This window comes from Leopardus geoffroyi, chromosome A2 (assembly GCF_018350155.1).
Source record: "Leopardus geoffroyi isolate Oge1 chromosome A2, O.geoffroyi_Oge1_pat1.0, whole genome shotgun sequence".
NCBI classification, from domain to species: domain Eukaryota; kingdom Metazoa; phylum Chordata; class Mammalia; order Carnivora; family Felidae; genus Leopardus; species Leopardus geoffroyi.
In genome coordinates, this window is record NC_059331.1 from 134,686,834 (window position 1) to 134,703,826 (window position 16,993).

Below are 16,993 nucleotides of genomic sequence, written 5' to 3' on the forward strand. Positions count from 1 at the left end.
GAAAAGTGATTTAGTAAAGGCGCTGATAAGAAGCTGTGAGGTTCAGGAAATCTCGGGTGTTAATCAGGACATACCAATAGATGTGGAGGTGTGGGAGTAAGAGAGAGAAGAAAAATGACTCTTTTGGAATGAGGGTTCTAGATGAACCAAAAGCAGATTTGGATGGGTGGGGTGGGGGGTGGACAAAAGCTTTCTGTCAGTAATGTTAAGTTTGAGATGTCTGTTAGAAGCAGAAAAGATGAGATGTAAGCAGTAGGACATACAAGTCTAACATATAGGGGAGAAATCTAGGCTGGGCAAGGGTTGAGATCACCTGTAGGATGTATAGATACATGAGAAAAGAGGGCTGAATTGTGAGTCTTGGAACACGTTAGCATTTAGACATCTGTTAGAAGAGAAAGCACAATCAAGGTGGGTGGAAAACCAGAAAATGTGGTGCCACAGAATCCCAGATAGTAGTTCAAGAAGGGAAAGTGGTGAACCATGGCAAATACCACTGAGAAGCCAAGACAAGTAAGGAGAACTTACTATTGGCTTCTGCTTTGGTTGGCTTTAAGAGCTCTTTGTGGATTGTGAGAACAATAGCTCTGTTGGAGACTAGAAAACAGGAGGTGAGTATATGGATAAAGGGTGAAAATTGAAGCAGCAAGTTTTTTTTAATGTGTGAGTAAATCAAGGGGGTTACTGGGTGGCTCAGTCGGTTAAGTGTCCGACTTTGGCTCAGGTCATGATCTCACAGTTCCTTGAGTTTCAGCCCCATGTTGCTGCCCTTCTCCTGCTCGTTCTCTCTCTCTCTCTCTCTCTCTCTGTCTCTCTCTCAAAATAAATAAACATTTAATGAAAATTATGTGTAAGTAAATCATGAAAATAGTGTGGCAGCCAGAGGAAAAAATGTGTTCAAAGGGAGTTTTTTGGTTTGGTTTCATTTTTAGGGAGTGTTATTAAAGATTAGTGTAATTGCTGATATTTATAATCCAATAGATCAGAATAGACTGATTGCATAGGAGAAGGAATCACTATTTAGAGAAGGAAAGTCTTACCTTGAGAAGGTAAGAAGAAGATCCAGGGCACAGGTGGTGGAATGGCTTTAGATTATGAACTGGAGTAATTATTCTAACAGAAAAGATGACAGTAGAAATGAAAACAGATACAGGTGGTTTAGTAGAATTGGTGATGCCAAGCTAATGAATGAGTTCTCATACATTTGCTCTTTGAAATACGTTGTAAGAGAGAAATCAGCTGAGAAATAAAGAAAGGGCAATGAATTCTGGAGATATGAAGAGAGAAAAGAAGGTATAAAAAATGGTCTCATTAACCAGGGAATAGCTGTGTATCATCTGGTGGTGGTGAAAACCCCTGTGGAATTTTGGTGATGTATCTGAGATGAGGACTATGAGCAATGTGGTGAAATTTTATCCATTAAGCTGCTCAGGTTGAGACATGGAGTAGGATGAGAGAGAAGTTTAATCAGGGTTGGGGTTTTGCCAAGGAAGTAAACTGAGGAAAAAATGGGGATATGTTAGGAGTGTTTGCAAGAGGATTGGTTATAGTGCTTGATCAGACTCTATACAGGTTAAGGAAATTTTCATTGCAAGTGTGAAGTAATAGGTATTGAAAATATTAGTGATAGAGTCCATTGATTTGAAGCTTGAAAAATTGGTGAAATAAGAACACTACGGTAGATGCAGTGAAAAAATAGAATGTAACGGTCAAAAAGTGTGAAACAAAAAAATGTGATGGGATAGAAAAAATGGTAATGACAAGATTTGGGATATCATCATGTGAGGGGAGGGCTAAGCAGGGAAGAAAATAAATACAGTGACTCTAAAGAGAATGAGAAACTGACAGGTTAGAGTGTTGACAAAAATCATGACTGACTTGGCTGAATGTTTCTTGCACTTTGTCTCTTTTTCAATGTAGTTTACACAGTTGTTGAACTAAGAAGTAACTGACAGGTGGGGCGCTTAGGCGGCTCATTCAGTTAAGCATCCAACCTCGGCCCAGGTCATGATCTCACAATGTGTGAGTTCGAGCCCTGCGTTGGGCTTTCAACCCAAAGCCTGGAGCCTGCTTCAGATTCTGTGTCTCCCTTTCTCTCTGCTCCCCCCCCCCCACTTGCATTCTGTCTGTCTGTCTCTCTCTCTCAAAAATAAATAAACATTTAAAAATTAAAAAAAAAAAAGAAATACTGACTCTAGTCACTAATCAGTCCCCATTCATTTCTGGATCAGAAAAACCTGGGCTAAATTGATCTGTGAAGACCCTGAAGTACTTCATTCAAGCTGGATAAATGTGAAGGACCACCACAAGTGGTCCAAGATTCCCCTCAGCAGATTCCAAGTTTCCCATCAACAGAAGTTATAGCATGACTTTTAGTTAAGCCTATATGCAGTGGTCCTGAGATAAATCTTAGCTAAGTGAGATCCGAGGTTTTCTGCCTATGCCACAGCAAAGGACTGGTAAAATGGCCAACAGCACACTCAATAGACTGCCCCTGAGATTCTGCATATTTCTATGAGAACTAGAGAAAATACATGGAAAATACATGGAAAAGTGACCTTCACATAATAGGTGAGAAATTAATAATAATTATTTTTAGTTGATAAATATCTCACTTTTGAAGCTTACCATAATAGACATCTATTGTTTTAGCCTCAGTAGAATTCACTTACATTTATTTTCGTGACAACTTCTGCTCTCGTTCTTACTCTTAGTCCAGGTAATTTGTTGTGTGAGCTGCTCACACAGCTCTAGCATGGGCCCAAGACCCAGAGAAGTTGGCTCAGGAAGAGATACATGTCATAAATTGTTCCAATAAGAATTATCCCAGAGATTTAGCTGGAACCAAGGGGAAAACATTGCCAAGCCTAACTGAATGTATCCATTAGGATGAATTTGGTTATAATAATCAGAAAATCCCAACACACTTGGCTTATAAAATAAAGGGAATAAATCTTACATAATGTGAAATCCACAGGTCAAAAATTCTCCAGCGGGCATATAAAACAGCATTTTTTTTGTATTTCTCTTGGCTTTTCTTCTCCCTTTTGTTTGTTTTGTTTTTTCTTAGTTCATTTACCTTCCGGGCAATAAAATGACTATATAAGTCACATTGTCCTACAACATCATGGAGAAGCAAAAACCTCTTTCTTGGGTCTACTTTAAAGACTTACGAAAATTCCCAGAAAGCTGCTCAACATGTCAGAATTGCAACACAAGCCTATTCTTAAAACTGTCTCTGGCAGAGGAAACGGGGCCACCAGGATCGGCTGAAGTTAATCAGAAACTTCTCTTCCTTGTGAAGAAGTAGTTGTCTGCAAAAAAAATTGGGTTAGCAAGAAGGAACTAGGTGCGTACCTAGGGATAGGTTATGGTAGTGTTTGCTCAACGGCTGGGAATAAAGCCAGCACAGAAGAAAACAAAGGCAAAGTTATGGAGGGCCGCCCACATGTGATAGTCCTTAGGAATTTACACATGACATGAACCAACGAATTTCTTTCATGCTTAAGCCCCAGATGAGCCATGTTCTACCATCTGCACCAAAAGTTCACTGGCTAATAATAACGCTTACTCAAAGCATTCTTCTGGATCCAACAGGTCTGTATTTTCATTCACATGAACTATAAACGTCCTTCAGAGTTTCCTATCTCTGTTATACCAGCTATTCTTATACGTTCTCTTTTTCTCACCTCTTGCCTTTTCTTATGTTGTTCTCTTAACCTGTTACTTTTCTGCATTCACAGATACCTCTTAAAATCTTAACTATCCTTCATAACTATATTTCAAACATCATCTTTTCCTAAAGCATTTCCAAAAAAATCTTGATTTTTATGGTTTCTCCTTCACTTGAACTGCAGAGCCACTCTCTGACTAGCATTTCAAATGTACACATGTAGGCTACTAAGTAAGATTTAATATAAAAAACGGCCTTGGAGATAAATATTTTTAATTATTCTTGTAATTCAGGAGAAAGCAAAGAGAGGCTGAGTAACTTGCACAAAGTCTAGATTAGACCCTGAGTTTAACACCGAGATCCACACTCTCCCTCCCTGTCTCTCAGGTACAATTCACTCCACTCCCCTATTATCATGTGGCTCCTTGACATGTGAATTGTGTCTTATTCAACTGAATTGCCTATGGTAAATGTATTACACTTTGCACATAATATGTATTGAATAAAGAGATTTGGTTAATTGAACTCTTTGGTTTTATGTGTAGATCTAGATTTATCAATGATTGCTGATTGGTCAACAGAGATATTTCTTTGTATAAGTTTAGGTAGACCAGTAGTATCTATCTTGTTAAAAGTACATTCTGGATATCAAAAGCAAATTCCAGATAGTTATTGCCACCAATTTGTACTGAGTAAGCCATTTTGTGCAGCCTCTACAAAACACATAAGATAATTTGACAAAGAGAATGCTGCAGTATACAATTTTAATGAGTACCACATACAAAGAAAAGATTGTAGGAAATTAATATCATTTTCTGAAACCCAGAAGTTGAATACTGGTTAAGAAAATAGCATGTTCATGCTGTGAAATTAGACAGGGAGAAATTAGCATTAATAATATATTTATCTAGAGAATTAGTCAGATTTCATGTAACTGTGCTGCTTGAAATCTGAAGAGAGAAGAGATAGACTTGTCAGTCCATCCAAAAAAATAAAAATAAAATAAAATAGGGGCGCCAGGGTGGCACAATCAGTTAAGCCTCTGACTCTTGATTTCGGCTCAGGTCATGATCTCATGGTTTGTGAGTTCGAGCCCTGTGTCCAGCTCTGTGATGACAGTGTGGCACCTGCCCCTCTCTCTGCCCCTTCCCACCCCCCCGGCCCTGACTTCCCAAAATAAATAAATAAACAAAAAATAATAATAAATAATAAAATAAAAATTAAACCTGCAAAAATACAAGGTTTTAAACCTCATTTGACCTTTGTCAGACAATGCCAGTATTAGTGACCTGTTTTAAAGTGGAGGTCCTGCATACCACAGAAAGGGAGGAAAGAGATACTTCTGTCTTTGGATAGTCTATCTGGGAAAGATAAAACAGAAAATAAAAATGGGGTGCTTTCTCAATTTTCTTTTATGATTTTAAATTTAAATGTTCATCACTAACATATCCCAGCTCATTTATTTACTGACAAAAAATCATACTACACAATATAGTCAGAATTCACTTTCTTTAAATGAAATGTTTAAAATAACATCTCAGTCACAATCTCTCATATTTTGTCTCATTTTTCTAAAATGTCTAAAATCATAAGAAAACAAACCAACAATAACCCTTCAAAGTATGTGGAAAAACCTTGCACGCCCTTTACAAATAACATTTTTAGTGATTAATAAATAAGAGACGAGAAGGCAACAGCAATCAAACCAGGAGATAAGATACCATCCCTTCATTACATATCATTCCAGGAATTTGTGCTGATTGCAACATAGACATCTGTCTACATGCCTTAAAGTAGGGTGAGGCCTGTTCTACTTTTCGTAAGTTCATCTTTGATCTCTAGTTATTAGGTCTGAAGCAAAGTCAGATTTTTTATAGTTATAATATTTTTCTTGTCTCTACAAGGTGTAGAGCCCTCTGAATCTGATAGTTGTTAGTCATGGTAAAATAGTCCAAATTTAGCCATTAGCTTATGAGAGTGTTTTGATTATATGCTGTGTTTCAGGAAATCTGAAGATTAAATCACTCATTGAAAATGCTGTAATAGATTACATATATAATTAGATGGATGTTTATAGGGATTAGATAGATAGATGGAATATCACAATGTTATTCCCAAGTAACATTATATAATCTTTTTTTCTGCACCAATAGATATTTTCTACTATTCATCTGTTATCTTATGTCTGTTTCAAAAGCGTAGGAAAAAAACATTTAGTAATCAAATTAAATTTATTTTTCATATTATCAGATGCTACTATTTATTTTGGTCTCACTGACCTCCTCAAGTCTGGAAACACTTACTGTTCTTTGCATTAGCAGAGGAGAGTCTGTTCCTTCCTCTTTAAAACTTGATTCCATACCGATTATATCCTCAATAACGTCTTCCATCTAGCAAAATATATAATACATTTAGGATACTGTGCATAATGAGAAGAGTTGTGCTTCAGCCTGAATTCAGAAAGAAAAAAATTAGCAATCTTTTAAAGTTTTTAAGAATATTTAAATTAAGGTTATATGTATATCAAACCCGAGAATATTTTAGAACTTAAAATGAAGTAATCCTGACACTCTTTGATCTGTGTTGCTTTCCCATGAATTTGCTTCTACTACCAGCTGGCAGGTGATGGCTGGGCAAATCACCCTGGGCTAGTCCCTTGGAAATCAGTATCTATATAAATAGACTGGTTATCACGAAGTGCCTCAAGCCAGAGCCCATGTACTTAACACGTAGAGAGATGACTTCCTATAACTTTACTTTCCTTTTGAAATGTTTTGATTGCATCTTTACAGGTGGATATTCAAATATCAGTGGTCATGCCAGCCAATTGGTCCACGTGGATACAGAATATATGGAAAAATGTTACCTAACTTTCCCTAATGGCTAATAACCATAACAGCAATAACGACAACAATAATAATCACCGACATCTTAAATCGTAACAATGGCAAACACATATAGAGTGGGAGACATGCCAGGCACTGTTCTGTGTGCTTTGCATACATCAGCCCATTTAATCTTCACAAAAACTCTGAGAAGTGGATGCTATCCTTACCTCCATTGTACAGATGAGGAAACTGGGAGAGGAAAAAATGCACAATAAATTGTTCCATGATACAAAGCTAGTGAGTGACAAAGACAGGATTGAAATCCTGGAAATCTGGCCCTAAAGTCCTAACTTAAATCAGTTTTTCACTCCTTTCTCAATTCCATTCTAAAATATCTTCCTTCCCTTCTCTACTTTAGCCGGAGAAGATTGTAAAAGCTTGTATTTTAAAAATACCATGCTTGCCCCCTACTTTTCTCTCTAGCTGTAGTTCTCCTCTCTCCCACTATATTCTCTTTAGTGACATTTCAAAATATGATGTAAACTCAAAGATAATGAGAATGCTGAATTTATACACTGTAGCGCTCTTAATTTCCAAAAACTTGTGCAGAAACAACCAGGACTAAATTTGGTGAGATGTATAAAAATATTTTATGATTCTATTAATCATCAAAGCGTGATTTCTGAGAACCTTAGAGAATTAAATATTCAGACTTCTACTAAGATACCTTAAAGTTGATATGCCAAAAAATCAGAACACTATTTAATATTAATTTAACAAAGATTTGTTGAGCGATACTTATTGCAATACCCTGTTGTAAGCACAGGAGCTGTAAAAGGAAACAGCACAGAGTCTCTGCCCTCCTGGAGCCCTAACTCTAATGAGAAAACAGACAATAAACAGCTTAATAACAAACAGTGGCCTGAAGAAATTAACGCAGGTAGGGAGAGAGCTTGATGGGAATGAATGTTATTTTAGAAAATGGTCAGAGGAGGATTTACGGATATTTGAACAAGGACATGAGGAGTGTGAGGAAGGACAGTCCTTGGAAAGGAAGCAAAAAATACAAAGACCCTAAGATAGGAACATATATGTTCAGAAAGAATGTTGGTCAGTGGGAATGGAGCAAGAGTCAGGTTTGAGATGAAGCTGAAAATTCGGCCCTCTAGGTTGGCCAGTGGTCTCCATCAAAAATTTCTGCAAGTATAGGAATGTCCTGCACTGTCCTGCATATAATGGCTACTGAGCACTTGAAATGTAGCTAGTTCAACTGAGGAATTAAATCTTTTTTTCTCAAGTTTTATTTAAATTTTACTTAGTTAACATGAAGTGTAATATTAGTTTCAGGAGTAGAATTTAGTGATTCATCACTTACATATAACACCCAGTGCTCATCCCAACTAGTGCCCTCAATACCCCTCACTCATTTAACTCATCCACCCTCCCTCCCGTCCAGCAAACCTGTTTGTTCTCTATCATTAAGAGTCTGTTTTATGGTTTGACCCTCTTTTTTTTCCTCCTATGTTCATCTGTTTTGTTCCTTAAACTCCACATGTGAGTGAAATCATCTGGTAGTTTTCTTTCACTGACTGACTTGTTTCATTTTGCATAATACTCTCTAGCTCCATCCACATTACTGCAAATGGCAAGATTTCATTATTTTTTATGGCTGAGTAATATTCCATTGTATTGAAATAGAGGATATAGACATTGATATAGATCTATAGCACATCTTCTGTATCCATTCAATTGTCTCAATGAACATTTAAGTTCAGGAATTAAATACTTAATTTGATTTAATTTTTAAAGATTTTGTTGAATTTGAATTAATTGAAAATTAAATTTAAATAGCCACATGTGGCTAGTGAGTACCATATTCAAGAGTGCAGCTTTTGACTATGGTCTGGATTTCATTTATCTATTTATTTTATTTTTTTTTAATTTGAGTATAGTTGACACACACATTGTTACATTAGTTTCAGGTGTACAACACAGTGATTCAATGAGTCTATATGGTAGGCTATGCTCACTACAAGTACAGCTACCATCTGTCACACAACACTATTACAATGCCATTGACAGTATTCCCTATACTCTGCCTTTTACTCCTGTGACTTATTCATTCCAAAACTGAAAGCCTATACCTTGCACTCTCTTTCACCCATTTTACCCATCCCCCACTCCCATTTCCTCTGGCACCCATCAGTTTGTTTTCTGTATTTATAAGTCTGATTCTGCTGTTTGTTTGTTTATTTGTTTTGTTTTTAGATTTCACATATGGTCTGCACTTAACATATTATTCCATGTGCATCAAGAGATCTTTAAAGGACCTAGGATAATAAATATGCATATTTTATTTCTTTTGTTTAGTACATTCTGTGAAAGCTTTAAAATATATTCTTGATTGTAACTAAACTCAAAATTTAATTTCATGATATTTCTCTCATTCATGTTTACCGTTTCATGGACAGCAAATTTGTACTGAACAGATGTAAAGAAGACCAGAGGAAAGAAGGATGTTAAACACAATTCATGGTAAATGCTTTTCTATTGGGAACTTCTAGTATTTTCACCAAAAATTATATATATCATTTATCTCTTCTCTTTCTGGAAACTTACATCACAAATGACCCACTCTCTTGCATCTTTAATTTTTCCCTGTTGCCTGTAAATATGTTTAGGTTTCTCCTATTTCAATAGAAAACCTTTCTTTCTTACGTGTGAAAGTTCACCCTCCTTGGAGGCTCTTCTTTGCTTCTCTAACACCTCTACCTTCATTTCTGCCATCCACCTACATCACAGTCTTTTTTCCTTAATTTATTGATGACGTTGATTCCTCCATTATGTAAACTGATTTTGAGATCTAACATCCATTCAAAAACTTCGCTCCACAGCTTCTAGGAAACTTTATAATTAATCACAAGAATTCAGTTGTTATTTTTAAAAAGACAATAGACGCAAAATGTTGATCAGATGAAACAGAAATAACATATGAGGCAAAAAAAAGAGAAAAAAGAATTACAAATCAGCAGAATAAGCATCCTCAAAATGATAAATGAAGATAATGAAATGCAAGAAAGAACAAATTATTTTGACTCAATCAAAATGGGGATAATAGGTATGGAAAGCACGAGGTTTGAGGACAAAAGAAGAACATTTATAAAGTTTGAGAAGTTTAAAAATAAAGATCTACAAAAGACTAGAATGAAAATTTTCAACAACACTGGGTACAAGAAGACAATGGGATGATAATTGAAGTATTAAAGTTAAAGAACTTTGAACCTAGACATTTATAACTAATAAGATATCCTATAAGTAGGTGGGTGAAATAAAATTGTTCTTAGGCATAAAAACTCAGAGGTTTTAAGGCAAAAAGACCTTTGAAAAACACTCTTCCCAAAACGAGACAAAGACCCCACTAAAAAGAAGAAACACAGGCCAATTTCCCTGATGAACATTGATGCAAAAATTCTCAACAAGATACTAGCAAATCGAATCCAACAATACATTAAAAGAATTATTCAGGGGCTCCTGGGTGGCTCAGTCGGTTGAAAGTCCGACTTCGGCTCAGGTCATGATCTCGCGGTCTGTGAGTTCAAGCCCCGCATTGGGCTCTGTGCTGACAGCTCAGAGCCTGGAGCCTGTTTCAGATTCTATGTCTCCCTCTTTCTCTGCCCCTCCCCCACTCATGCTCTGTCTCTCTCTTTGTGTCAAAAATAAACATTAAAAAAATTAAAAAAAAAAAAGAATTATTCACCATGATCAAGTGGGATTTATTTATGCACTGCAGGGGTGGTTCAATATCCACAAATCAATCAACTTGCTATACCACATTAATAAAAGAGTGGATAAGAACCACATGATCCTCTCAATAGATGCAGAAAAATCATTTGACAAAAGCAGCATCCTTTCTTGATAAAAACCCTCAAGAAAGTAGGGATAGAAGTAACATAACCTCAACATCATAAAAACCATATACAAAAGACCTATAGCTAATAACCTCCTCAATGGAGAAAAACTGAGAGCTTTGCCCCTAAGGTCAGGAACACAGGAGGGATGTCCACTCTCACCACTGCTGTTCAACATAATACTGGAAGTCCTAGCCTCAGCAATCAGACAACAAAATGGAATAAAAGGCATCCAAATCAGCAAAGAAGTTGTCAAACTTTAATTCTTTGCAGACAACATGATACTCCTATGTAAAAAACATGAAAGACCCCACCAAAAATTTGGTAGAACTGATACATGAATTCAGCAAAGTTGTAGGATATAAAATCAATGTACAGATATCTGTTACATTTCTATACACCAATAATGAAGCATCAGAAAATGAAATAAAGGAATGGATCCCATTTATAATTGCACCAAAGACTGTAAGGTACCTAGGAATAAACCTAAATAAAGAGGTCAAAGATATGTACACTGAAAACTATAGAATGCTTATGAAAGAAATTGAAGAAGACAGAAAGGAATGGAAAAACATTCCATGCTTATGGATTAAAAGAACAAATACTGTTAAAATATCTATATTACCCAAGGCAATCTACACATTCAATGCAATCTCTATCAAAATAACACCAGCATTATTTACAAAGCTAGATCAAACAATTCTAAAATCTGCATAGAAGCAGAAAAGACCCCAAATACTCAAAGTAATGTTGAAAAGAAAAAAAAGCTGGAAGCATCACAATTCTGGACTTCAACCTGTATTACAGTATTACAAAGCTGTAATCATCAAGACAGTACGGTACTGGCACAAAATCAGACACATAGATCAATGGAACAGAATAGAGAACCCAGAAACGGACCCAAAAATGTATGGTCCCAAAAATAATCTTCAACAAAGCAGGAAAGAATATCCAAAGGAAAAAAGATAGTCTCTTCAACAAATGGTGTTGGGAAAACTGAACAGCGACATGCAGAAGAATGAACCTGGACCACTTTCTTACACCATACACAAAAATAAACTCAAAATGGATGAAAGACCTAAATGTAAGATAGAAAACCATCAAAATGCTAATGGAAAAAACAGGAATCAACCTCTTTGACCTTGGCCACAGCAAGTTCTTACTAGACATGTCTCTAGAGGCAAGGGAAAAATAAGCAAACATGAAATTGGGACCTCATCAAGATAAAAAGCTTCTGCACAGCAAAAGAAACAGTCAAAAAAACTAAAAGGCAACCAATGGAGTGGAAAAATATATTTTCAAATGACATGTCAGATAAAGGGTTAGTATCCAAAATCTATAAAAAACTTATCAAACTCAATACCCCTAAAAAACCAAATAATTCAGTTAAGAAATGAGCAGAAGACATGAATAGATACTTTTCTGTAGTCTACTTCCATCTGGAAGAAGACATCCAGATGGCTAACAGACACATGAAAAGATATTCAATAACACTCATCATCAGGGAAACACAAATCAAAACCACAATGAGATACCACCTCACACCTGTCAGAATGGCTAAAATTAATAACTCAAGAAACAACAGATGTTGGCAAGGATGGGGAGAAAGGGGAACCCTTTTGCACTGCAAACTAGTTCAGCCATTCTAGAAAATAGTATGGAGCTTCCTCAAAAAGTTAAAAATAGAACTAGCCAATGACCCAGCAATTGCACTACTAGGTATTTTTCCAAAGGATATAAAAATGCTGATTTGAAGGGGCCATGCACTCCAATGTTACTAGCAGCATTATCAACAATAATCAAATTATGTAAAGAGCCCACTCCCTCAAAAAAATAAATAAACATTAAAAAAAAGGTTGAGGGGAGCCTGGGTGGCTCAGTCGGTTAAGTGTCTGACTTTAGCTCTCATGGTCCATAGGTTCAAGCCCCACATTGGGCTCTGTGCTGACAGCTCACAGCCTGGAGCCTACTTTGGATTCTGTGTCTCCCTATCTCTCTGCCCTTCTGCTGCTCATTCTCTCTCTCTCTCTCTCTCTCTCTCTCTCTGTCTCCCTCTCTCCCCTGTAAAAATAAATAAATACATAAACATTAAAAAAAGAGCCCAAATTTCAATCAACTGATGAATGGGTAAAGAAGTAATGGTATATATATATCGTATATAATATACAATATATAATATATAATATATAATATATAATATATAATATATAATATATATTATATATAAGTATATATATAATATATATAAATATATATATTTATATATTATGGAATATTACTGGGCAATCAAAAAGAATGAAATCTTGCCATTTGCAACAATGTGGATGGAACTAGAGTATACTATGATAAATGAAATAAGTCAATCAGAGAAAGACAAATATCATATGATTTCATTCATATGTGAAATTTAAGAAACAAAACAGATGAATATAGGGGAAGGGAAGGAAAAATAAAATAAGATAAAGACAGAGGCAAACCATAGGAGACTGTAGTATAGAGAACAAACTGAGAGTTGACAGAGGGAAGGTGGGTGGGGGGATGGACTAGATGGATGATGGGTATCAAAGAAGGCACTTTTTATGATGAACACTGGGTGTTATATGTAAGTGATGAATCACTAAATTTTACTCCTGAAACCAATACTACTCTGTATGTTAACTAACTTGAATTTACATTTAAAAAAAAAGAAAAACACTCTTCCAAGAAATACTCCGGTTAGATTACAAATAAAAGTATGAAATCTATACAAAATATAAGAAAAATGAGTAAGTAACAGTAACTTTTTTGTGGTCTAAACAAAGAGAATATGGACAGAGAGATGATAAAGAAAGAGAGAGAGAGATACTATAAAATATCAGTACAGGAAGATAGGTGAGAACAAGAAGGATAAGGTAAGACCATATACAGGAAGATTTTTACTTAAGGATACAACATAAATCTTTGTGAAAAATGAGATAGATATAGAAAAAATATAACTATGCATTTTGAAAAGTTAGAGTAACAAAACAAACAAGAAAAACGTAACTTGTTCAATGGAGGATAGAAAAAAAGATGACAAATAATCAAAGTATAGTAATTTAAAAATATGAAAAAAATAAAACCTAATAGTAATAACAAGAATGTAAAGGGGTTAACACACTGTTCAAGAAACTATCTCTCAAATTGTAAGAGGTATTGTAATATTTAACTAATGTAAGAGATAGAGCTGAAAATAAAGTGAAAAGATGTCCCACAAATATGACTAAAAGGAAACTACAGCAGCAATGTTAATATTAGACCATATAAAATTTGATAAAATTTTAAAAGAAAAATAATACCAAATGATCATAAATTCATTTACACCTGAAAATATCTACAGCAACAATCTGTCAGAATTCTACAGAAAAATAAATCAATAATTGCAGTTAAATATTTGAACTCACTTCTCTCAAAATCACAAATTTGAATTTAGTCTTCTCTTCACCTACTCTTTAGGACAGGCCTTGAGTCTTGTCATCCTCTAAACCACTCATTTCTAAAATCTTAAATTCCATTATCTCACTCATCAAAATGCAATCTTCCTTTTAGATGCAATCTAGACCCTGTTGCAAATCAACTAAACAATTTTCAGTTTAGGACTGTCTATGTCTTTGCCTTGTTATCTTTCTGCCTAGCCATCCTAAACATCTCCATCTTCTGTCAACTGAATTCAGGGTGGTAGAATGATTTCTGCCCACCATCCTACTGACATTCCTTTTGTTGCCATTTTCTTGACTGCTTGACTGCCAAATTCAATAGATATTTACCAGCTTTTGTTTTACTAGACTCAGCTACTAGAGCATTTAGATCATTCCTTCCTTCTTTAAACTAACTCTTTGGCTTCGAGGACACTACACTCGCTATCTTTTTATTTTACCTTTACAGCCCCTCTTCTCTGACCACCCCTTAAATATTGTTGATGGCTCAATCCCATCCTTTCTTCACAGCTCTCATGAGCTTTCTTTCTCATTTGAGCTTTCAAGTACTCCCCACATGCTGACAAGTCTCAACTATTTTCCTCCAGTCTAGACTACTCTCCTCGGGGAAAACTGGGATCTCTAGCTGTCACTAGCATCTCCACATGGTGGTCTCCCAGATACCTCAACTCTAACATGTTCTAATAGAGGGTCACATCCCCTCTCACTGCATTATAGAAATAACCTCCCAACTGGTTTTCTCCCTCCAGGACCCCTCCCCTACATAGCTGACAATGATATTAAAGTCAAATCCAATTATGTCACCCCAAACCCCACATTTAAACCTTTCACTCTATGCTGAGCATAGAGTGCCAACCTTTCCGTGATTTGTCCATTGCCTATATCTCTGGTGTCACCTTTTGCCACAATCTGCCTACTGTTTTTCTGCTCACCTCATTTTCTTCTGTTCCCCGTCTTTATTCTTCACTGGTGCTATCTCATCTAGCTAAATGCCCCACTAGCCACTTTCTCTGACTAAGTTTTACTACTGACATTTCTGAATAAGAACAGCACTTTCATGCTCCTATTTATACCATTGTCCTTTCTACATAATATCATAATTATTTGCTAATGTTTTTTTTCTCTCCCCTTCAACTTATACTTCCTACGAGATACAACAGATAAGAAAACAAGACAATGAATAATTAAAATGTAGCATGTGCTGTGAAAATGCTATGATTAGTGCAATTTTTGTCCATATGATATAGGTATTGCCATGAAAAGGCAGAGAATAAGCATTCTTCTACACAGAGAACCACCAGTAAAAGCACCTTAGAGAAGAAACCTGAAATGAATTTTGAAGAGTTACAATTATCTAGCCAAATGCTGGAGACTGAATGAGTAGTTGGTAAAGAAAGGACAGGAGAGGAGAGAACTTGGGCCACTAGTGAGAATCACTAGTGAACCCATATGACTGAAGCACAGAGTGGCATGGGGCCGCCGAATGATAAATCTGGATCAGGAGGCAAGGGTTAAGTGTGCAAGGGTCCTGTGCGCCATGAGTACAAATTTGGATTTTATCCTGGAAAAGCCCAGGATAAAAAAAAAAAGCTTCTTTTGATTTTCTATTTCATTGTCTCAGAAACCATTCATCATCATCAAGTTACTCCTAATACCAACCCCCAAATCCTGAATCTAAGATGCTCTACACAGACTTATTCTGTGGTAGCTATATTTTCTGAGGTCTTCTCTGAATTAATGAACTGCTCTCTGATGTCATAGGAAGACAAGCTTAGGAGAAAGAAACACCAAAGGATGGCAACAGCCACTCTCTCCCGAGCGCCCACTCTGCCTTTGTGTTTGGAACTTTAAAAATGCAAGCATCAAAACAACTCTTCAAGTCGTAGAAATGCTGGGAAGGTTAAGGATTGAGACCACGCGGCTAGTAAGTGGTAGCTCTAACCCCATACGGTCTGACTCTAAAGACTGCACACTTGCTGCTTTGTGACATGGACGCCTAGCACGAATCAAAGAATATTAGGAAATTGCAACAACATAGGATACATCTTAGCTATGAAAGATAACAAGACCGTGAATGGTTGCCAGATGTGAAAATGCGCACTTGATAAGCCGAATCAAAGAGAACACACACTGATTAAAACTATAACACACTGGATAACATTATGATTAAACAGACATTAATGATAGAAGAAACTTTATATACCTAGTTGAAAATACAACGGTTTAAAAAAATAGGAAAAAATCTTCTGTAGCCAATATGCACATCGCCTCTAGAACTCCACACCTCTTGAGGCTTTCAACCATTCTCAGACATGCAACTTTGACACCATTGAAAAGACCACTACGATCAAACAAATTTCCTTTAAAATGTGAAAAGTTATAAAAGAAAAAGTAACCTGTGTGTCTAGAGAATAAAAACATTTACTAAGAAAAACTGAGAACACTGATATATGTTACTTATCCTTTCTTATTTTTTAGAAAACATATTTCATAAGATACATGATAAGATAATTTTCTGGGTTTTGCCTAGGACTGGCATACGCATATCCTTTGGGATTTTTTTTTCCTTTAGAAATCAATCTTCTGCACCATGAAATGAACTTTGGAAGAAGGGGGTTGTAAGATAAATTGTATTGGTTGAGTTCTAATATTTACCATACAGATGATTTTCATCCTACATATATTTTTATGATCTTCTTAGAGTGAATAGAAAACCTACCTCTACATTCACTTTTTTAAACAAAATTCCTTAGATATCCACTACTGAAAAGTTTAAGTAAATATACATGTAAAGATTTATGCTCAGTTTTGGATTTCAAAGACTCCTGTTTTATGGTTGTTTTATATTTATTAAACAGTCTACCAGATCCTTATTATTTTCCCTTTTCCAGATTAAAGTAAAATTGGCAAAAAATGAAATCTTCCTCTGTCACTTGTAATTCACATAATGGGATACTGAGCATTACTCTTTGGTGACTGGAGGCTACAGACTTAATAGCTAAAAAGCAGCAACCTGAAATCAGTAATCGTCAGGAATGTAGATTGGGAGATTAAACGTGGGAGATCATAGGATCATGGCTCCATCTAACAAATCAAATGGAAAAAAAGGAAAAGAAAGGAATAGAAATT

At 35.8% G+C, this 16,993-nt stretch overlaps 1 protein-coding gene across 5 annotated transcripts in view; it reads right to left on the reverse strand.

Moving 5' to 3' along the window:
* Nucleotides 1-16,993, reverse strand: part of TFEC (transcription factor EC) — a 146,456-nt gene that overhangs the window by 38,104 nt on the left and 91,359 nt on the right. For 4 of the 5 annotated variants that reach the window (XM_045495380.1, XM_045495379.1, XM_045495383.1 and 1 more), the window contains exon 3: nt 5,977-6,063. The exons of the other annotated variant lie outside the window; for it this stretch is intronic. In XM_045495380.1, coding sequence (XP_045351336.1) covers nt 5,977-6,063 — 87 coding nt within the window. The remainder of the gene's footprint in view (nt 1-5,976; nt 6,064-16,993) is intronic. 5 annotated transcript variants of the gene reach the window in all.